The sequence below is a fragment of the Pollachius pollachius genome (genome assembly GCF_949987615.1).
Source record: "Pollachius pollachius genome assembly, chromosome: 20".
Taxonomy (NCBI): domain Eukaryota; kingdom Metazoa; phylum Chordata; class Actinopteri; order Gadiformes; family Gadidae; genus Pollachius; species Pollachius pollachius.
This window is the reverse complement of record NC_136953.1, coordinates 8,821,736-8,845,087: the sequence shown is the minus strand read 5'-3', so window position 1 is coordinate 8,845,087 and position 23,352 is coordinate 8,821,736. Positions and strand designations below refer to the sequence as shown.

General features: G+C 47.3%; 4 protein-coding genes across 5 annotated transcripts in view; 1 reads left to right on the top strand and 3 right to left on the bottom strand.

Annotated features, from left to right (window-relative positions):
- Window positions 1-39: 39 nt before the first annotated feature.
- Window positions 40-6,861, top strand: aimp1b (aminoacyl tRNA synthetase complex interacting multifunctional protein 1b; the record flags this gene model as incomplete). 2 transcript variants are annotated; one of them, XM_079758370.1, is made up of 7 exons in its annotated part: window positions 40-179; window positions 4,213-4,307; window positions 5,009-5,122; window positions 5,379-5,522; window positions 5,736-5,935; window positions 6,241-6,412; window positions 6,576-6,861. In XM_079758370.1, 7 exons carry the CDS (start codon window positions 40-42, stop codon window positions 6,740-6,742), a joined length of 1,032 nt encoding a protein of 343 aa, XP_079614496.1. In that variant the 3' UTR covers window positions 6,743-6,861. The 2 variants fall into 2 exon arrangements, with proteins under 2 accessions (XP_079614496.1, XP_079614497.1); XM_079758371.1 differs by lacking the exon at window positions 40-179 and adding an exon at window positions 2,977-3,082.
- Window positions 6,862-7,653: 792 nt separating this feature from the next.
- On the bottom strand, window positions 7,654-13,415 carry LOC307090961 (GTPase IMAP family member GIMD1-like; the record flags this gene model as incomplete). Its single annotated transcript, XM_079757769.1, has 3 exons — window positions 7,654-7,926; window positions 12,743-13,008; window positions 13,199-13,415. The coding sequence occupies 3 exons, from the start codon at window positions 13,413-13,415 to the stop codon at window positions 7,654-7,656; spliced, it is 756 nt and encodes a 251-aa protein (XP_079613895.1).
- A 3,348-nt stretch (window positions 13,416-16,763) lies between these two features.
- Window positions 16,764-18,370, bottom strand: LOC307090964 (dickkopf-related protein 2-like; the record flags this gene model as incomplete). The annotated part of the gene is made up of 4 exons (XM_079757772.1): window positions 16,764-17,176; window positions 17,496-17,609; window positions 17,831-17,987; window positions 18,206-18,370. The coding sequence occupies 4 exons, from the start codon at window positions 18,368-18,370 to the stop codon at window positions 16,764-16,766; spliced, it is 849 nt and encodes a 282-aa protein (XP_079613898.1).
- A 4,409-nt stretch (window positions 18,371-22,779) lies between these two features.
- Window positions 22,780-23,352, bottom strand: part of ttc39b (tetratricopeptide repeat domain 39B) — an 11,671-nt gene continuing 11,098 nt past the window's right edge. The window contains exon 19 of the mRNA XM_079757837.1: window positions 22,780-23,352. This exon is cut by the window's right edge and continues 552 nt beyond it. The gene's annotated coding sequence lies outside the window, so the exon portion shown is untranslated.

Below are 23,352 nucleotides of genomic sequence, written 5' to 3'. Positions count from 1 at the left end.
GACCATTCAACAATCACTTAAATAGCGGCCCCACCAGGCATGGTGCTTCTGTGTCGTGTTGGATTGGTTAATCTGGTCTGGTATCCACTACTCCGGTCTGGAAGATGTGGAAATCAACACGTTACCCTGAGAGGAGAGGAAGAAGAGTCAGCCCTGCAGACAGGGAGGAACAGGGATAGGTGAGTGAGGTCTGCCGACCAAACCCAGAGTAACAGCTTCCCACTTAGCTTGCTGCTGCTAGCTCCCAGTGTCTCGCTACTGGTCAGACCAGTTAAACAGCTCAACTGATGCTTTACGAAAATGTTTTAAATAGCTAAAGCGCTTTACCGTTGACCTCAAAAAGGGAAACCCCGAAAACGATTGTCTGCGACTTCCTCTATCGTTTGATTAGAAAATAACATTTCTCACCTTTGTCTTCAACAGAAGGGGAACCGATAACCGAAAAGGTTTCTGATGTTACTGACCCACTTCTCACACACACACACAGACACACACACACGGCTTTGTTTGACTTTGAGTAACCCAAGGAAGGCACTCCTTAAGTCACTGACACACCCACAAAGTTAATGTTTACACAGGTAAAGAAATGGAGCAACAGGTTTTACAGCATCGAAAAAGGAACAGGGGGCGGGAAGAAACGTTGTGATAGATTCTTTTTAAGAAAGAGAAAGTGAGGAAATAGTTACACAGACAGTTCGACTTTAGTTAATATCATTTTCAGACTAGTCTGAAGGAGATTTCACACACACATGCCCGCGTGTGTGTATAGGGAGAACATATTCTAGTAATAGTGATTAATTATTACTATAATTATAATATAAAAGTTATGTTTCAAGCTGTCCGTTTTCTCACGTATGTCAACGTCGCAATATTTCCTGGTCAATACAAAACTTTTTAAAAAACAACACAATGTTTGTATCCTATAGAGATAGCCTAATACTGATAAATAGCTAATACTGATCCAGTGATGAGCAGTCAAGTACCGGTCCAACAAAGCCACCATGAACAACGAACACAGCCCAGTCTTACTGGACCTAACATCACAGTCATCCTCCTGATGCATGGACATTGGACACATTGGGACAGTGTCCCACTGTGCTTTAAACCGTATCTCCCTTGGGCTTGGTGTATTTCAGATGTGTTGGGATTGGGAGGACACGGTCCGAGCCACTTTACCTGGCAGCCAGCTAAAGAGGCTCGCGCCATACAAACACCGGAATTTAAAACCCGTGAAAACACACACGCAAGCACCACAACACACCTGTCGAGAGGTACACGGCGTCTGTGCTTCTTATAGTCATGAGTGTGGGACCTTCCATTGCCAAGAAATGTAGAAGACACAGTTACAGGTGTGGAAACCCGCGCACTCACCTGTTGCGGGAGGGAGGTCGTCTTTACACTTTTTCTTCTTCTTCTTCTTCTTCTTCTTCTTCTTCCTCTTCTTCTTCTTCTTCTTCTTCTTCTTCTTCGCGGTCCTTCTGTTGGACTCTCGGTGCGCTCGACCTGGCCCCGCCGATCTCAGCTCGCCCTCCAATCAAACAACGAGGAGCAAGGTCTTGCGGACGCGCCCATGTCCATATTTGGCAGCCCCGGCTCTCCTCCCCGTTGACTCATCGATTAGCTGTCAACCTAGCCGACGTTCCGAACGAGATAACAGCATGACGCACAAGGAGCTATTGAAACTTTGTTAGCTAGAATTTTGCTCAGATGTTAATAAATTACTTTTGAGATTTCTGAATCGATTTGGGCACCAGTTCCACATAACGTAGCTTGTGAAGAGAAAAGGTTATGAAGTCACTCGCGCGACTTTTGGATGTGCTTTCTAGTTATTTTAACCGACTTTTTAAAGACTTTCTTGGCCTGCAAAATGATCTTTAATTGACGAATGTGTAATTCATGGCACTACCATACATTTGAGTGATAAAGTGCCACAATAACAGGACTCTGTGGAGTTGTAGGTGGAGTGTTTATGTGGTTGGTGGCTGGTTAGTGTAGCCTCACCTGGCCCGGGTCTGGCTGGTTTGAATCTGGGGTTGGTTGAGAGGCAGCACACCTGGTTACTCATCAGGGCACGCATACTGAACCAGCCATCAGCACACACACTCTAGAGGGAGCTCTGACCCTCATGATTCAACACCTGCCCTGATTTTATCATCTTGCCAGCTCTCAAATAAACAGCGTTTCCGCAACCTCTCCTTGTGTCCCAGTGTCGCCTAGTAATGGCAGTGGCGCAAATTACAAAGGTGACATATTATACCACCAGTTGTGAGTGTGAAAGTGTGTGAAAATCTGCCTGTTCTGACATCACAAGTGGGCGTGTGATGTCCACTTAGATGTATGACAGATAGATGACGCCGGAGAGTCAACTGTCGCATGAACAATCCTGTGGCAATTTAAACAATGTATTCCTCTAATGACGAGTTGTTACATGAGTCATTATTAAGTTACCTAAAAAACATGACTTCTAACGTTCCAATGATCCTATGCTTTCAAAATGGTGGCGTTTGTGATGTGACACCGTGATGTACAAGCCCTATTAGGATTAGTTCCTAAATGTATCATACCATATAACAGCCACTTAGGGGCGCCTCTGTCCACAAATACATCTCTCTCTCTCTCCCACGCTCTCTCTCGCTCTCTCGCTCTGTCGTCTTTCTCTCTCTGTCGTCTTTCTTTCGCACACATCAGGAATTCATCTTTTCGTTATCTCTTTTCATCCAGTAACAGACTCACAAACACACAAGCAAAGAGAGAGAGAGACATGTGGATGCCAACTCTTTTTTGACATCTGACCTCAAGCAGAATTTATATACATCAGGGCTGCCTGTGAGAGAAAGCAACAGCTGAGAGAGAGAGAGAGAGACAGAGAGAGAGAGAAAGAGAGAGACAGAGACAGAGAGAGAGAGAGAAGAGAGAGAGAGAGAGCTTGTGTCTGTGTGCGTGTGTGTGTGTGTGCGTGTGTAGACAGGGAGCAGGAGAGAGTACAGTTAGTTGTGTGAAGGTCTTTGAGGAGACATCTTACTATCTTACGGACCATCCTCTCCTACAACATGGCTGACAGTGGAGACATCTTTAAACCAAGGTACCACCTGCACGCTCTCAGAGAGAGACAGAAAGAGACATCGAGAGAGAGAGAGAGAGAGAGAGAGAGAGAGAGAGAGAGAAAGACTGTGATTGTTGGGATGAAAATGTGAGTGTACTGTGTGCCTATATCTGTACAGTAAGTTTGTTTTTGTTTTTATGTGGTTGATGTGTGTGGTGTCGAAAATGAACATAGAATGTGTATCACTTCTATGAAACAAAACTGCTGAGTGTTTTTCTGTGTGTGTGTGTGTGTGTTTGTGTATGTGTGTCTGTGTGTGTTGACATCCGAGCAGCCGTAGACTATATTTAAAGAAAGTCTTCTTGCACCTGTTAACCCTCTCTCTCTCTCTCTCTCTCTCTCTCTCTCTCTCTCTCTCTCTCTCATAGGAGAGTTATTTCTATCTTGAATAAGTTGACTATACCCTATCTGCACTGCCAGGTCTGCCTGTAGCGGCCTGTTTCTCACTGAGCCCGTAGTTAGTTGTGGTTGGCTGTGTTCAGGTACTCATCTGTCGTTGTAGGGCCAATACAACTAACTGTCTTGTCCCAGTGAGTGATGGCATTTAATATCTGGTGCAATGTCATTTGACTTAGCTTAATTTGGTTGATATCAACCGTTCTTTGTGTGTGTGTGTGTGTGCTTGTGTGTGTGTGTGTGTGTGTGACACCTTGTGCGCAGAATGTTCCCCAAACACACCTCCACCCCTCCACTTCACACACACTTGTATGACACACACGGCTATGTAAAGCCTCATTGTGAAAGACCTGATGTAGTGTAGCTGTGTGGGTTGATTGTGTTTCAGCGAGGGTCTGTGGGTGTGTGCGTGTCCGTGCGCACTTCCGTGCACTTTTTGTAGCAATATTAAAATGTTGATCTCATATCCAGCTGTGATTCACGTCAGAAATATGTCTCTCGCCACCAGTATGCAAAAAATGCCCTGGGTGTGCGTAGGTGTGTGTGTATGTGTCTGAGAGAATGTGTGTGTTTGTGTGAATGTGGGAGAGAGAGGGTGTGTGTTTATGTAGGCGATTTACATTTCATTTCCGATACCATCATCCACAGACACCGAGCGAGAGGGAGTGGGAGAGTCTGTGTTTTCATGGTGTTTTTCCATGTCTCTCGCCCAGCTTTGCAGCAATGCTCCACAAGCTGGACCCGGATGACAGTGAGCAGATCCTGGACTACTTTAAGACCAACGTCCTGCTGATCAGGGAGAAAGCCCGTAAGACACAGACACACGTCGTATCTCTTAGAAACTTGTACACCGGTGTATGCTCCCCTCTTATGACCCCAGCCCTGAGCATGACCCCAAACAATGGAAGTGAAGGAATGCTAAGGGGAGCATACTAACACGGTCAACACATGATGGCCGTCCAGCGGCGTGTCCGACGCTAGGTGGGGCATTCAGAAGAGCCGGCCCACAGCTGGGACTTCAGGGTATTGGACTCATAAAGCCATGCAAACATTTATTCAGGTTGAGGAAGCCCTTGGTGTTTCCATTGCGTTGGTTGTAGAACATCCAACAAAGCTGTAATCTGATTGGACGTACTGCGAAAGGTCAACAATCCCAGGGTTGCCCCGACACTAGCGGAAGGAATGAGGAAGAGGAATGCATTGTTGAAAACACGTGTGGACCACTTTAGCATAATCACTGATCTGTCGGTATGTGCTGGACCTTCATGAGACGCTTGTAACTTGATTATTTTGACCAACAATGTGTCTTCACATATCCACATGTAAGTGGAATGCAGGTGAGCCCAAGTGGGGTCCCGACCCACATGCTGGGATCCTGATGTAAAACGTATGATCTGGACAGTGACTTAATGCTGCCCCCCTGTGGTGGAGGGGAAGCATCGTTGCTGAAGACAAACTACCGACTTGGAGAAAAAACTATGTGTGTGTGTGTGTGTCTGTGTGTGTTAGTTCTTCAGGCTTCAGTGCGCGAGGAGAAGAAGTTGTTGGTGGAGAACGCTAGGCTGAAGAATGACATCGCCGACCTTAGAGTCCAGCTGCAGGAGAAGAACAAGAGGAAGATAGGTACCATTTACACACACACACACACACACACGCACACACGCACAAACACACACACACACACACACACACATAGAGACACACACACAAACCAAATTTAACCAGCATGTTGTCCTTGAATATCACAGCTCTGGGGTTTTAAACCACTAGCCCCTCTTTCATCTACCTCCTTTTGCTCCTCTTCTTCCACTCTTTTCTGCTTCTATATATGTCTCTCCGTCTGTCTGTCCCTCGGCCTCTCTGTCCGTCTGTCTGTCAGCCAAGGCTCTGTTCGCCCCAGTCCCGCCCACTGCTAAGCCCGCCCCCAGCCTGCCTGTCCGTCAGTCAGACTCCGCGTCTCCTGCCTCTGCCTTGGAGGAGCGAGTGGAGAGACCTGGGAGAAGGAGGAGAGGAGAGAGGCGAGGTGAGTACACCCAGAGACGTTCTCTCCATCTATTTATGGTTCAACTACTTCGTCTTTTTGAGATCCTCTGCTCGACCAACAGATAGGATGTTGATTTGACATCCCGAGCCATTTCAATATCCCATTTGTGACATCACAAATGGAGATGTCCACCCAGATGCATGACTGGACAAAACAGGGGCGCTTAGTAAAGTTCTTGACTATCTCTCTCAGCCCGACCAAAGTCAGACACTCTGTCTCTGGGGGAGGAGCCACGGGTGGATGTTTCTCGTCTTGACATCCGGATTGGTCGGGTGCTCAGCATCCGGAGACACCCATTGGCCGAGACCCTGTCCGTCCAGGTGGTGGAGCTCGGAGAGCCCGCCCCTCGCACTGTGGTCAGCAAACTGAACCAGAAGCAAGACGTAGAGGAGGTGAAACAAACACACACAAACACATAGAGGGGGTAACGCACACACACACACACACGGGTATGGGATATTCCATGACAAGATAATGCACAACTCTAGGATTGTTTGGCCATGGTAGAAATACACATATGATAAAGGTATTATATCTGTCACATCATTTTTGTACATCCCTATCTGTCTGTCTGTCTGTCTGTCCATCCATTCATCCATCCGTTCTTCCGTCCATCTGTCCATCCATTCATCTCTCTCTCTCTCTCTCTCTCTCTCTCTTTCTCCCTCCCTCCCTGTGTCTCTATGTCTCTCTTCAGCTCTGTGGTAATCTGGTTGTGGTGCTGTGTAACGTGAGACCCTGTAAACTGAAAGGCGTGGTCTCGCAGGCCCGCCTACTCTGTTGCTCCACCTCCGACAACAACATAGAGATGTTAGCCCCGCCCCCTGGCTCCATCCCTGGCGACAGAGTCACGTTTAACAACTACCCTGGTAACCATGTTGACACTGTAGCAACCACTAGTACAAGTTATCAACTAGTATTTTGTATCTGTGACATTATGTGACAACATAATAAGTCAATATTTCTATGTTTAATTTCCATTGTGTTTGTTTGTATGTATATGTGTGTGTGTGCGTGTGTGTGTGTGTGCAGGTGAACCAGACAGAGAGCTGGTTTCTAAGGACCGTGTCTGGGAAATTCTTCAGCCAGACCTGCAGACTGATGGGAGGGGCGTGGCTAGCTACAAGGGGGCGTGGTTTGAGGTGAAGGGGAAGGGCTTGTGTCGAATCCCTACTCTCACAAACTGTTCCATCCACTAGATACAAAGCAGAGATACCACAGAAGAAGAAACTGTTCGTCCACTAGATATTCACCAGAGATACCACAGAAGAAGAAACTGTTCATACACTAGATACTTACCAGAGATACCACAGAAAAAGAAACTGTTCATACACTAGATACTCACCAGAGATACCACAGAAGAAGAAACTCTTCATTCACTAGACATTCACCAGAGATACCACAGAAGAAGAAACTGTTCAACCACTAGATACTCACCAGAGATACCGCAGAAGAAGAAACTGTTCATACACTAGACACTCACCAGAGATACCACAGAAGAAACTGTTCATTCACTAGACACTCACCAGAGATACCACCGAAGAAGAAACTGTTCATTTACTAAACACTCACCAGAGATACCACAGAAGAAGAAACTGTTGAACCACTATACTCACCAGAGATACCGCAGAAGAAGAAACTGTTCAACCACTAGATACTCACCAGAGATACCACGGAAGAAGAATAAAAGCATTTTTTCATCTATGCTGTTGTTCTTTGTCTATGAATGTTTGATATGTAGATTACATTTCATATTAATCCTCATATTTGGAGAGCGACACAAACAAGAACTAGAATTATGAACGGAGAAAAGCGCAGAGAATTTCAGCTACGAAAATTCAAAAACAATATTTTGCGTCTGTTCCAACCAAGACATGTGTTTTATCCAGGTCAGTTAGGTCATTATAAATGAAAATAAAATAGACATAATTAAGAAATGAATACAAACATAAACAAAATTCAGTTGGAGAATACATGATTTTATTCGTTTCGTAACTCGTAAAAATGTATATCTATTTATCACCAAAACCTGCACTGACCTAATAAATATCAAATTTAAAGTAACAATATCAATGTAAACATTGTTTACATGACGGTGAATGACATTATATCAGGTCTTTAGTCTGGTTGTCATCAGGACAGAGTGATGGTTGTGAGCTGATAGGTTCAACACTCTTTCCCTCAACGGAGCTCCGCTGGTCACCGGCCAATCACTGCTGTTGTCCATGTATACGGCCCCACCTCCCACCATGTCGGCCAGGGTTCTTAGCCAAGGAGGTGCCTGGCTGAGGTAGCTCGCGGGAGTTAAACCCGCCACCTTCAGGCGGTCAGCATGTGTAAGAACTAACACAGCATGGTGACACCACCTTGGACCCCCCAGGGACTATACAAACAAAAACACACACTCACACAAAGGCATACGCACACAGAGACACACGCACACACAGACACCCCACCCCCCCCCCACACACACACACACACACACAAACACACACACTTATTTCATGAAAAAAGTATATACAGCATATATCTGTGTGTGTGTACATGTGTGTGAATGTGTGTGTGTGTGTGTGTGTGTGTGTGTGTGTGTGTAGGTGCATGCCTGCGTGCATTTGTGTGTGTTTATGTGTATGTATGTGTCAGAGATGAAAATTAACTTTTTTGCCCACCAGCCACTGTGGCTGGTAGATTTAAAAATCTACCAGCCACTCATCTTTTTTACCAGCCACTTTTTACACGCTATATATTTTTTTTAATATATGCGGACATTTAAAACAATATAATAGTAACACTAGATAAGAAAAGTGTTTTTCATACACATCATTTTTTCCATCAGAAGTGATTTTTACTGTAAGTAGGCACTACCAAGGAACTGAGTTGAAAATGTTACACTCTTACCGCATATGATAAACAATACACAGGTATCTGCCATGTTAAGTCATGTTTATTTCAAAGGTGTTACGATGACAAGTTTGGGGATAATTCATCTATACAAAGTATTTTCAATAAAAAACAAATTGACATATTAACAATAAAACAACATGGCTACACCATCATAAGTCAATAGGAACATTTGTTCTTTCAGTGCACTGGCCTTTTAATTTCTTCAATTCAACCAGATGTATAATGAAATCTGCCCCTATAATGCAACAGATCTATCCTCTCGGTATAGGAAGACTCATACTCTGCCCATGCATTCGAAATTAAACATTTGAAAACAGGCCATGAAGAAACAAGAACAAGAAACAATGACTTAATAAGTGCAAGACACATTGAAAAACGTCAGAATATATTAAACTATATATATATATATATATAGGAACTCGTTAGTGTATCTGTTTGTGTACGTTCGCTATGCAGCCCTGCTATTGCACATTCACAGACTGGCTTTTGTCAAAGGAATACCCGGTCAATGATGGATTTAATATGGACACAAACGACTAAACATTGGATCTTTGTATGGATTTATATGCACGTTACGGGATGAATTGATAAGCTCCTGTAAGGGCTCTGATGGCACAGTTGACAGCTGATTTGGAACGGAACAACAGCAAAGTAAGGAACCCCGACTTTTTACTGTTCAATTATTAATGTTGTTTTTGAACGAGTATTGGAATACTCGCTCGGAATATCCAACGAGTATTCTAAGTCTTGTGGCATCCCGCCGCTGGACCTCGGACCGGACGGGTCCGAGGACACGCAGTAGACCCGGTTTACTGTCGCCACCCTCCAGCCGGCGACAGAGAGCACCACGTCTCTCCCCCCAATCAGCGCAATCAGGGACACCTGGCCGGAGGAAGGGAATGGACCAGGAGCCGGCATAAAAAGGGGCACCAGACCGCACCAACGAGAGAGTGCCACGGAGAGAGTGCCACGGAGAGAGTCCGCACCACAGGGAGAGGGACACAAAGGGAGTAAGCACCAGACCGGGCGAACGGCAAGGGACGCGGAGGGAGTACGCACCAGGGCGAAGCGACACGGAGGGATTCCGCACAGCGCCGGACAAGTGACACGGCGGGAGTACTCGCTAGACCGGGAGAAGGGCGAAGCGACACGGAGGGATTCCGCACCACGCCGGCGATCTAGAGGCTCACGGAGACCCTAGCACGAGTATACAGACTATTCATTCTGTCGAAATAAACGCAGACTGCGGCTTTAACCCCTGCTTTCCGCGTTATTCCTACCGGGTATCTGACAATCGGGGAAACGGGTTGCCACATATGGTGGAGAATGCAGGCAACTCGACCGCGTTACGGGCCGGTCTTGTGAGGGAACCCCCTTCAGCCGGCATGCAGAACCCGGATGGGACCGCGGCGACGCCCGCCCAGCAGCAGCAGCGGGAGACCACGGAGAGTCTGGCCCTGCTCTACGAGGTCGTACTACGGCTCACCGAACTAAGCGCCGCGACCGCCGCCGCAACCGCCGCCCCGTTGCAGCCGGAGACGACGCCGCCGGAGACGACGCCGCCAGAGACGACGCGGCCCGAGATGAGGCCGCGGGAGGCGAGGCCGTGGGAGGAGGGGCCGCGAGACGAGCCACGCCGGCAGCAGACGCAGCCATGCATGCGAGCGACCTGCTGGGCGCAGGGGACGTCAGGAAGCCCGACCATACCGGCGCGGGTGATGAACCGGGACACGCAGGCCCTCGTGGATACCGGCAGCCTGGTCACTCTCCTCCGCCCCGACTTGGCGGGCGGGAAGGAGGGCGCACCCATAGAGGTGACCTGCATACACGGGGACACCCGGACGTTCGAGACCTGCCACGTCGTCATCCGGACCCCGCACGGGGTATTCACGACGCGGGCAGGGATCGTACCCCACCTACCGGTGCCGCTGCTAATCGGGAAGGACTGCCCGATCTTCCACCGGCTACAGGACCCGGCGCGTGAACTCCGGAGCCGGAGAGAACCACCCCGCAGAGGGGTGAGGGGAGCTCAACAGGCCTACGGGGCCACCAGGCCTCCGTCGCCCCCCGGAGGGCGAACAGAGGAGGCTGAGCCCGCGGCCTCACCGGAACCAGAGGCCGTGGCGCTGCTCGAGGCCGACTTGGAGCCAGAGCTCGAGGCCGAGCCAGAGGCCGACATCAACACCGAGCCGGAGGCAGAGGCAGAGACGGAAGCGGCAGAGACGTCAGTCGGAGCAAGGGACTCCGCTAAAGAAGCTGAGGACGACCACCTGCCCGTGTCGATCCCCAATGAAGCCACCATCACACTGGACGTGGATGGGGACGACCTCCTTGATACAGGTAAACCTGTGAAACCTCCAGATCCCGACGAGAGCTCTGACGACCACCTGGTCCCCTCTGGACCCACGGGCCACGACGATGACGACGACGACGACCTGATGGAGGAGGTGACCAAGGACCCCGGCTCCAAGAAGGCGTCGACCGCCAAGCCGCTGCAGCGAATCACAGTGGACCACGAGTGTGCCTATCAAGGCCAGAGCCGGTGGAGGGCGGAGGGAGGTCATCCTGGTCACCGACCACGCCCCCCTGAAGCGGATGGCCGGAGCCAGGGACACCAACGCACGAGTGACGCGGTGGTTCCGGGCCCCCCGAAACATCAGGTATTATCTCCTAGGGAGGGAGGTCATCCTGGTCACCAACCACGCCCCCCAGAAGTGAATGGCCGGAGCCAGGAACGCCGACGCCCTGTCACGCCGGGATGCCTGCCTGAGCGGGTTCACCGAAGACCAGGGGCCTGAGCAAGCGGTGGAGGAGTGTGGCATCCCGCCGCTGGACCTCGGACCGGACGGGTCCGAGGACACGCAGTAGACCCGGTTTACTGTCGCCACCCTCCAGCCGGCGACAGAGAGCACCACGTCTCTCCCCCCAATCAGCGCAATCGGGGACACCTGGCCGGAGGAAGGGAATGGACCAGGAGTCGGCATAAAAAGGGGCACCAGACCGCACCAACGAGAGAGTGCCACGGAGAGAGTGCCACGGAGAGAGTCAGCACCACAGGGAGAGGGACACAAAGGGAGTAAGCACCAGACCGGGCGAACAGCAAGGGACGCGGAGGGAGTACGCACCAGGGCGAAGCGACACGGAGGGATTCCGCACAGCGCCGGACAAGTGACACGGCGGGAGTACTCGCTAGACCGGGAGAAGGGCGAAGCGACACGGAGGGATTCCGCACCACGCCGGCGATCTAGAGGCTCACGGAGACCCTAGCACGAGTATACAGACTATTCATTCTGTCGAAATAAACGCTGACTGCGGCTTTAACCCCTGCTTTCCGCGTTATTCCTACCGGGTATCTGACAATCGGGGAAACGGGTTGCCACAGTCTGTAAAATGGTATTCGGGACAGCCCTATGTCTTAGCACACACACTTGACATGTGTTTTGACCAGACTGACAGAGAGCAGCTGTTTGCCAAACAAGTGAGCAGAGCTCTAAGGTTACCCAACATGCTAGTTTTTCGACAGCAACAAACTATTGCATAAGGCCTAATAGAAAATAAAAAATTAACTTACGTGCAATGCCGTTCAAAGTCTTGAAATGGCCTTCCCTTTTTAGCAATTGCGTGTGCATTTCGAAATAGTAGAGCCATTCTATCATGCTGGGCTGTTGTGAGGCTAACGAGCGTCCTCATCGCTGTCGTGGTGTCAGGCGCTGATTTTCCCTTGGCAATTTTCAAAACGTGAAGGTGACTTTTTGAGGACTCGTGGTCCTTCACGGCTTCCAATTTTTTTTCTTCCGGTTTTGTGTCCCACTCACAAAACTATTGGACCTGTGGCCATCCGAAGCATGTTTACGACAGAGAGCACAGAACATTGTCTGGCTCGTCCCGTCAAACACCAGCCGGTCACGGTGTTGCCCATTGTCCGATGTTCGCCATCTCTTATTATAAATATACCGAATGTTGATACCGGCATATTATCTCTATGGTTACCGGTATATTATCCCGGATGTTGACAGTCGCAGTTCAGCAAAAGAGGCATAGAAGAAGAAGGGGGCTGGATGTTGACAGTAATGGTTGTGGAACTGTGCAGCGCCGTATGACGAATGTATTAAATATGCAAATTTGAACGGACCTAACTGGAAAGTATTACCCGACACAGTGGCGGGTGAAGTGACGCAATTCACCCGCCACCATACAAATCCACCCGCAAATGGCGTGTCGCGGGTGTTAATTTCCATCCCTGGTATGTGTGTGTTTGTGATGTATGTGCTTGTGTGTGTGTGTGTGCGTCCTACCTCTGCAAAGCGGCCTATCTGTGCGTCCTCACCAGCAAGGTCGGCCCTCACCACAAGCAGCAGCACGTGCACACTCTCAGGGACCCACATGCACGCTGCGGGTCCGCGCTGGGAGGGGCGTGGCAGGGGAGGGCTGTCCGTCACCACCAGTCGGAGGTCAGTCTCCACCCCCTTCCTTCTGAAGAACCTCCGGAAGGTTCTGGACCTGCGGTCCGTTGTCCCGGAGATGTCCGAAGCCCAGTGCCGAGTTTCAAACTCCTCTCCCCCTGTGTGATGACATCACAGCGCCCGTGGGGTCGTTCATTACAATGAGCAGTTCAAACCTTCATTGTAATAAAGTGCGTTGTGGAATGGGGAGGGTTTATCAATGTTGTACGGGTGCTTAAATTAACGTAAGTTAGGCCCGAGCAAAAGCAAAATTAAAACACGGCTTAGAATCTCAATTTGTACACTGACCAATCAGGGCATTTCCCACAGAGCTCCTCCCACTTTGCCTGTTGCCCAGCAGCAGCACATTCAAGGACAGCACCTCAGAGCCGTCACTGATTGGACGAGCTTGAAAAATGAGGTTGCTGAACAAGTTGTCATAGAAGCCACCATGGCGCTCCCCAATCGCTGTGGTTTTATTGGCAGGCTTCTTATCAGAGGCGGAGTCTGGCTCAGCCATTAACATTTCTGTGTGGAAAAAAAACACTTCCTGCATCCATTGTCTCTTGCTCCCACAGCCATTATTCTTTATTTGTATATAAGTATATACTTTATATATATTTATATATACATCTAAATATGTATATATAAACTTAACACCATCACATCTCAACATAACACCATCACAACTCAACATAACATCATCGCAACTCAGCACAACATCATCACATCTCAACATTACAGCATCACAACCATCTCTACATATTCTACTCTTATATTCTATTAATGAACACAAACTATTCTACTCATACATGTTCTAGTTAGTTAGAACAACACAGAACACCATCAATTAAAATAGATCAGAACTATCAAGGTTGGAAACCTACCTGCCCAGGTGAACAACAGTACTAAAGTGAGTAGAGATGTCTGTGTGTGTGTGTGTGTGTGTGTGTGTGTGTGTGTGTGTGTGTGTGGTTGGGTGGGTGGGTGGGTGTTTGTCATCAATTCTAGTGAAACATTAACCAAAGTTGTCTGACACCTTATCTGTGAGGTTGTAAAATAGTTTTTAAAGAGACAAGTGCACCATTGTAGCACAATCGCTCTCCCAGTATAAACATTAGAAGACTGTGGTTGTACTGGGAAACTCCAAGTAAAACCATTGGATGTGGTTCAGGGTTCGAGTTATGATTCCATCTATGTGGGGGTCTCTAAAATAGAAAAAAACGATAGATGCTCAAGTAAATATGTAAGGGATAATGAATAGAACGCCGGTCATTATCGGGAAGGGGCTTATTTTCGATAATGACCGGCGACGTTAAAACGAAAAAATAACTTCACACGGTGTGTCTTTCTACAATTACCATTCGTAGTGTTGATCAGTGCTGTTCCACAGCATTGAGAATAGCCATGTAATAAAGGCTATTATTACACGGCTCTTCTCAATGCTGTAGAATGCTCCGTTCTCTTGCATAGGCCTTCCCGACTTCCGGCCCTCAATTATTTTTTGATAATTGACCTTTGCTATGCATATCCGCTTTCAAAGAAAGTGGATTTTTTGCCTCTGATTCACGTCTTTCGTATCCAGTGACGGACTGGGATCCGCACTTTTGATAGCCCCAGTGATGGTGAACTTGAACTTAAATGTGTTAATCAACTGCACCAAAACATGGACATATCAATGCACAACCCCAATGCAAAATCAATAGATCATCAGAGCCAGCCGCTCCATAATAAAAACATGTCTTACTGTCATGCAGTTAACAAAGTACAAGGAGCTTGGTCTTCTCCGCAACCCTGTCATCCGAATCCAAGTTCATAAGGACCTTTCTCTGGCGCCATTACTGATGGCGCCATCACTGATCAACTTCCAACTGATGTCGCCATCAGTGATGTCGTCATCACTGATGGCGACAGAGTATAGGTTCCAAATTCCAACTTCCACAGTATTGCTTCCAACTTCCAACAACCCCAAACACGCAGACACGGTCTAGCCTACTCGATTCGGTCTTGAAATCCCAAGAAGTCATTGCTTCATTTAAACTTTTGCAAACAAATAATCAAAGAATGAAAATACAGGTTTATTTGTTTTATTTCAAACCATGCAAATTTTCATCATCTGAATAAGAAATTTGGCTACAAAACAATGTAGACTGACCAGAATGCAAGACCGCCCAGTCCGTCATTGTCCGTCAATTAGTCCGGTAATTTATCAACCCCACCGTATTCGGTTGCTAAGCGACGTCACCGTCTTTGGCGGTGACGTCAAAGACGGTGACGGTGACTAACCCCAACTATTTCTCTGCTGATCAACACTACGTATGGCGACAAATAAATTGTAAAAATACACACCGTGTGAAATTATTTTTTCATTTTGGCAAGTAGCCGTGTAATAAGCGGGATAATGCTTCAGGTCGAAGAAGACACCTCTGCTTCGCGTCGGTGTCCGGTTCGCCCCGTTGGGGATTATTTTCAAGATAATGGCCAGCGTTCTATACATTATCCCTTACTTATTATCAATATTACTCTGTATGTGTAAGGGAAAATAGCTTTATTTGTAATTAAAATATTATGCTGCTGTATTTTCAGAGACCCCACAGATATTTGAGTTTGCTGCTTTCATGGAAGCCAGACCTCTCTCTATGGGAGCTCAGCTCCCACTGGCTCCCACCTAACTCGACCCCTGATGTGGTTATATTTGTCAACTCCCATTGCAACCAGGAGCAAACTGTGGTTGGACTGGGCAGCTCCCAGTAAAAGGCATGTGGTTGCACTAGGGCGCTCGCAGAATAACAACGCAAACTGTGGTTGTATTGGTCAGCTCCCATTGTAACCAGTAGCATACTGCGGTTGTACTGGGCTTCTCCCAGTAAAACCAGTTACAGACTACTTTATATACTAATGTGAGGCAGCTGCTGGCTCATGGTGTTTGGTCATAATGAGGGGGTTGTGATGTCACCCAGGTCCTCAGGCCTTGTGAAGGAACAACTGGGGACTTACCGTTATTGTTAGATAACACACACACACACACACACACACACACACACACACACACACACACACACACACTATCAAAGTGCGGGTGCACAGAACATTGTGTGTTCGTGCGTGTGTGTGTCTTATGTAAACCTCCCTCAACTAACAACAGAGATGCCCACAGCCATCCACACATACAAAGATTGATATCACACACACACACACGCACACACACACACACAAACACACACAGACACACAAACACACTCACACAAACACACACACACACACACACACACTCACACAAACACACACACACACATGCACACAAACACACACACACACACACGCACACAAATACACATTGTTCTTAGATCTTAGCTACATGATACTGTTACAGCCCAGAAGCAAGCAGATTTAACACATTATGCAAATCATCCATACGACATGACATTTATGGGCAGTGAATGTTTCCTTTCAGAGTCAAAGGACACAACGACCGTTGAGTAGCAAACATCTGTTTATTATAAAAGGATTTCTATAACTTTAAAATAATAAAATGTTTACACATACACACTCACATGCATGCTCAAATCGAGGGGAGTAACATCACTTAGTGGGGTGGTCCCAGTTTCAGCTGTGTTGTCATGGAGATGAGTTCTTAACAAGTAATTGATACTAAGCCCCCTCCCCCCCCTTCCCCAACACACACACATAAACTTAGGAAGCAACTTGCTTCCTAAAGTCTGCCTGTTGAACTGGATATGTATTAAACATCTTCTCTCTCTCCCTCTATCTTTGTCTCCCCCTCTCTAACTCTCACTCTCTGTCTCTATATTTCTCTCTTTCTCTCTCCCTCCCTCCCTCTCTCACTGTCTCCCTCCCTCCCTCCCTCTCTCTCTCAGTTTCTCTGACATATGTGAAGTCTTGTCTTCACAGCCGAGGATGACGCTGATGACGGTGAGGACGACGAAGAGCTGGACAGGAGAGATGTGTGGGGGGAGGCGTGGCGGGCATGGGAGGAAGAGGAAGGTGGCGATGGTAATAATGACAAGGCGGATGCGGATGAAGAGGACGATGACGATGAGGAAGGGGAAGTGGCCGGGGGGGATTCCTGCCGCACGGTCCTGCAGCTCAGCTCCGGCCCGCACTGGCAGCGCTGGAAGATCTCCAGGTGCTGAACCTTCCGGCGCTGCCGCGTGCACACCTGGCCCTCCTGCAGCACAGGCTTACACATGCGGTTCCAGAAGTGTCGGGCGCAGCACAAGCCCAGGGAGCAGTCTGTGGAGCGCAGGCACATGTCTCCTACCTGGCCTGAAACACACACACACACACACACACACGCAAACACAGACACACACACAGTAAATCTCCCTGGACTCTCAGAACGCCCTTCTCCGGTTTGATTACGACCATTCGGGACCCAGAATGGGTGCTTTTATTGTGTGGTTGGGTCCCTCGGCCACACTGAAGCCCACCCCCTGCTCTACAAACACGGACCCTCTCTGGTCCGTGGACAAGGAGGAGGGCAGGGGAAAAGGAGCAGGAGGAGGAGGAGAGAGATGAGGAAGAGAGAGGAGAGACGAGGAGGAGAGAGGAGGAGAGGGAGGAACGAGGAGGAGGAGCGTTTTACCTCGGACAGAGGGAAGCTTGGAGACAGCTCCTCTCATCTTCCATGGCCTCTTCTCTGGAATCAGCTCCTCATCTTGGATGCTCTGGGCCAGGGAGCTATCCAGAACACACATGTCTGGGAGAGAGGGAGGGAGAGAGAGACAGAGAGAGAGAGAGAGAGAGAGAGAGAGAGAGAGAGAGAGAGAGAGAGAGAGAGAGAGAGAGAGAGAGAGAGAGAGAGAGAGAGAGTTAGTACTGTGACACTATGTTGGTCTGCATTGCAGTACTTATATACATTGAGCCAATATTTACACGTTCCATCATTCATCAATACATTTTTTAAAGTTAATTTCTTACTGTTGCTACAGCGATGGCCGGCACAACACATTCCGTCCCTTTGGCAACGTCTCTTCCTCTGGCGGCAGGCCTTGCAGCGGGAGTAGAAAAACCGCTTTGATGGCGCGTGGCAGTAGCTGCCCTCATGACACTCCAGGTCACTGATGCACTGGTAGAGCTAGACAGAGAGTGGGTGAGAAAGAGAGATCTTTTAGGATACATAAAAAGGAACACAGAAAAATATGTTTTTATTGTATAGAAAAGGAACCTGCTGGAAATCAGTTTTATACTGAGTCAAGCCCCTTTTTTAAATTGTAAGTGTGTTACCTTTAATACTTTCCTGAATAATAAAAATAAAATAAACTTGTTCGTGTATTCGTATCGTTCATTATTTACCTTTGCAAAGTCTGCGCCGGTCACGGGGCTTGTGGTCCGGTTCACTGGCAGCGCGTGGGTCTCCCGTAAGATTATGGTTCTGATGGAGTTGAGCTTGACACGCGCCTCTCCGCCGGTCCATCTCGTCACAAGCACGAGGGAGAATAGAGCCCAAACGGCCCTCATTTTTTTCTAAAGACGGAAAGAAAATCCAAAAGAAGTTCCGGAGAATAAAACGATTATGATATAATATATGAATGTCCGTGAAGAAAGCCCAGGTGGAAGCCCGGTCGTCGGCGGATGATTATAAAGTCAAGGTGAACGATCCGAGTTGAGGCAGTTCCCCAAGTGGGAGGTTTGGGCTTGCTCGACCGCCGGATTCAGAGGATGCTGCGGACTGACTGGTCCTCTCGAGACCCGCACCCGTTTATACCTGCCTCGCGCACTCCCCGCCCCGACCTTTAATCCCGTGCGTGTGTTTTTGTGGGTTGAACCAATGGGCACTAACCATTAAAAAATCCACCTGCCACCCCCCTCCCTCCCATTCACACTCCAACACACGCGCGCAAGCACCGATACTTGTTAATGCGCCCATCGATACAGCGAGGGAGCGAGAGAGAAATCACTTTCCCGTTCTTACATCCTAAACACACACAAACCACTTCCACAATTCCTTTCTTCTCATGTTTCTAACACACACACTTGGTGTGTGTGTGTGTGTGTGTGTGTGTGTGTGTGTGTGTGCGTGCGTGTGTGAGAGAGACATACCTTACTTTATACCTGCACATTCGTGAGCTGTGCACGTTCCTTTATTGTGCACACCAATATGTGTGCTTAAGCTTGCGTGTGTGTATGTACGTGTGTGTGCGTGTGACAATCACTCATTCATAACTACAGACAAAAAATGCATTCAAATATCACATTTCCTATTGTTACCCCATCCCCCCTCTCTCTTTCTCTCTCACTCCCCTTAATCCCTCTCTTTCTCTCTCTCCTTCCATCCCTCTTTTTTTCTCTTTCTTTCTGTCCTTCTATCTTTCTCTCACTCCCTTTCTTCCATTCCTCTCCATCTCATTTCTTCCATCTCTCCCTCTCCCTTCTCTCTCACACAGATATACACACTTCTCTAACACATCTGTAAGTGACGTGTGTGTCCTCTGTCTGTCCGTCCAAATACGATTATTCTCCCTTTCGTCATTTGAACCGAGAAATATTAAATTTCACTTAAGACACACGCACGCACACACACACACACACACTGTCGAGTATTAAATGGATAGGGGTGACGTATTCTGTGTGTGTGTGTGTGTGTGCGTGCGTGCGTGTATGAATGGCTCTTTATCTTTGAGGTGTTATAGCTTTGATGGTATCAGCACAATTAGATACCTGTGCAAACACACACACACACATAAACTGTGTGTGAAGTTGAGTGAATGTGTGTAAGCACATGTTTGATTTTTGACGTGTGTTTCTGTGTGAGTGAGTGAGTGAGTGAGGGAGTGAAAGAGTTACTGAGAGTGTGTGATTGTGTCTCAGTATCGAGGCTGCTGGCTGTTTCATTATACCCTTCATACCCTACAAGAACACACACACCAGCCACACACACACACACACACACACATACTATATTAATATTGTGGTGGGAATATATGCTGGTCCGATATGAGCACTTTCGATTTTAGAGCCACGACCCTCAACCTCTACCAGTAGACCAGCGCCACGCCCTCTAACCTATACTAGTAGAATAGGGCCACGCCCCCTAACTCCTACCTGTAGACTAGAGCTGCGGCCCCTAACTCCTACCTGTAGACTAGAGCTACGCCCCCTAACTCCTAACTGTGGACTAGAGCTGCGGCCCCTAACTCCTAACCAGTGTTGGGAACGTTACTTTAAAAAAGTAATTAGTTATAGTTATAAAAATAACAAGTTACCAGGGAAAGTAACTATTTGCGTTACTGTAAAAAAAGAAAGTTGCTATATGTCAAAGAATTTGGATTTTTCTGAGCAGTTTTCACTTGGCCTTGATGTGTTAATGGTTGAAATGCCCATTCAAGATATAATTCCAACTAAATTTTTATTTGCTTAGTTGCAAAGGCTGTGGAACATCTGCCGAATACTACAGAAAATGCCAACTTTTCATCGGATTGCTCCGGACTCGCCATTTCTGCTGCTTCATCGAATCTGTTTGGTGTGTGCGTTTGCGTGTGTGTGTGTGTGTGTGTGTGTGTGGCGTGCGTGTCCTGGCTTGTGTGTAAAAACACTAACACGATTGGCTACCATGAAACATGACTCTGCCTTAGCTTATCATAATCGCTTATCTCGTTGTTAACCCACCCGGTCTCCTCACTAGCAGTTTGTGTTTGGAGCCAGGGGTGCGTTCGGATTACGCAGGTTATTCAATCAATTCATAGTAACGCACCGCAATTAACGTACAGTAATGGTAACGGCGTTGTAACGACGGAAACAGTAATGAGTTAGATTACCCCGTTACTGAAAAAATAACGGCGTTACCTAACGGCGTTATTTTAAATGGCATTATTACAAACACTGCTCCTAACTAGGGCCACGCACCTAACTCCTAACTGTAGACTATAGCCACGCCCCCTAACTGTAGACTAGAGCCATGTCCCCTTAAGGGCTGATTATGTTCCCACGTAACGCAATGCAAGGAAAACGCACACGCTTCGACGCAGTCGTGAACCTGTTTTGGTTCTGAGTCCGATTTTAGTGAGCGGACCAATCACAGCCCTTGCTGTGATTTCTGAAAGACGCACGTCAGGCCCTTGCGGTGGACGCTAGGAGGGTCCGCAAGGACGTAACGGGTCTGTAACCCCTTGCGTTGCGTGAACGTGGGACCATAATCAGCCCTTATCTCCTAACTGTCGACTCAAACTATGTCCCCTAACACCTTACTGTAGACTATAGCCACTCACTACTAACTGCAGACTAGAGCCATGTCCGCTAACTCCTAACTGTAGACTATAGCCACTCACTCCTGTCGACTAGAACCACGCCCGTAACTCCTAACTGTAGATGAATACCACGCCCCCTAACTATATGCTAGAGCCACGCCCCCTAAACCCTAACTGCTCCTTAAAGACATGGATCTGAAGGTACTGCGGGTCACTTTGGATCAAAGTGTCAAACAGAAGATATAAGTATAAATATTGAGATTCCCGTCAGGGCCATTTTGTTATTATATGAAGGGTTAACAAAATAAAACATGCAGCTACAGAGTAGCCAAGCAGGTTGAGCTGAGATTTTGTAACCTTATCTTAGTATCTTATTTACCCCGCGGCCATCTTCGCTCTAATAGCTGATTGGATAAAGTGAAAGCAGAATTCTGCATTCAGTTCCCCTACCCAGTTAGCATTTTGACCCAAGATGGATTACCTTATATTTACACTGTATGACCACCAGAGGGCAGCACATTACCACCATGATGTTACCCATGCATAGAATTAATGGTAAATCATTTTTCATATATATAATCAGTTTATATCAGTCATGGCATTATTGAACTTAAAATATTTTTTCAGATTCACGTATAATATAATAATCTGTGAATAAGTGTGCATGATTGGGAATTATGCATCCCTTTCATGTAAATATTACAATAGAAAATATTCAGACATATCGCCAGGTTTAAGATTTTGTATAATAGGCACCAAGAACAGCACATGTTGAATAGAGTAGGCATTAATGTTTCCACCTTTATACATGTCAAGCGGACATAATCGTTACGTCATCTGTTCCTGCGCGGCACCAGACACACATGGCAGGCCACGATGAACTCTGCAGACTAAACTAACAAAGGCGATGCAATTTGGTCTTTCAAAGGGAGTTACATAAATTTAGCAGAGAGCAGCTAGCTCTTTCCTGTCACCATGGCAATGTCTACAACATGGGGGGAGGGGGGTAACACCCAGGGTGTAGTCGTTTTAGGGTGAGGAAGCGTTGCAGGGTCCTTTCACAGTAAAAGTCCCAGATTGGAGTGATCCTCTCACAGTAAAAGTACCCAGGATGTAGTAGTTACCAGTGGTCCTTTGACAGTAAACATACCCAGGATGTAGTAGTTACCAGAGGTCATTTCAAAGTAAAAGTAGCCAGGTGTAGGGGGTACACTTGGTCCTTTGACAGTTAAAGTACCCAGGATGTAGTAGTTAACAGTGGTCCTTTGACAGTAAAAGTACCCATGATGTAGTAACTACCAATGGTCATTTCAAAGTAAAAGCAGCCAGGTGTAGGAGGTACACTTGGTCCTTTGACAGTAAAAGTACCCAGGACGTAGTAGTTACCAGTGGTCCTTTCAAAATAAAAGTACAGAGAGTGTTGGAAGTACACTTGGTCCTTCTCACAGTTCAAGTATACAGAGTGTAGAAGTAAAACATGAGGATCAACAGAAAAAAAGTACCAAAGTTTTCTTACAACAGGAAGGAGCAGCTGTCTGTGATGTCAGGTGTTCTTCAGATTCACAGATTTAATAGTTCTACGTTTATTAAACCCCATACTCCTTCATTAGTGTGCTTATTGTTATGTGTGCTTGTTCGCGTGTACGTGTTTGTGTGTGTGTACACGTGTATGTGTTTTAGTACTAGTTTGGGCCAACAGGTGGCAGCCAAGAGAAACACACAACAGCAAAGAGAAGCGCTTGTTGATTCTCTATTGCTGCTTAGAGTGGGCCTTCAAAGCTGTGTGTGTGTGTGTGTGTGTGTGTGTGTGTGTGTGTGTGTGTGTGTGTGTGTGTGTGTGTGTGTGTGTGTGTGTGTGTGTGTGTGTGTGTGTGTGTGTGTGCGCGCGCGCGCGCGTGTGTATTGAGTACATAAAAGCCACTGTTGGTGACAAGGCTTCAATTGCATGTGCACGTGTCCACAATGGTCGTGCACAAATGTTGTAGAAAATAACCAACGCTTACATTAAATACTAAACACACATTATATATATTATATATACGTATGTGTGTATAAATACGTCCATATATACACACATTCTACATATTATGTGTATGCGTGTATACATTCGTCTAAATAAGGTTATATATACACACATTATATATAATATATGGATATATGTATAAATAAGTCTATGCATACAAACACACAGGCCAGTCCATGGAGGAGGAAGAATATTTGTATCCACAGAAACAGCCGGGTGGCATGCCCTTCTCT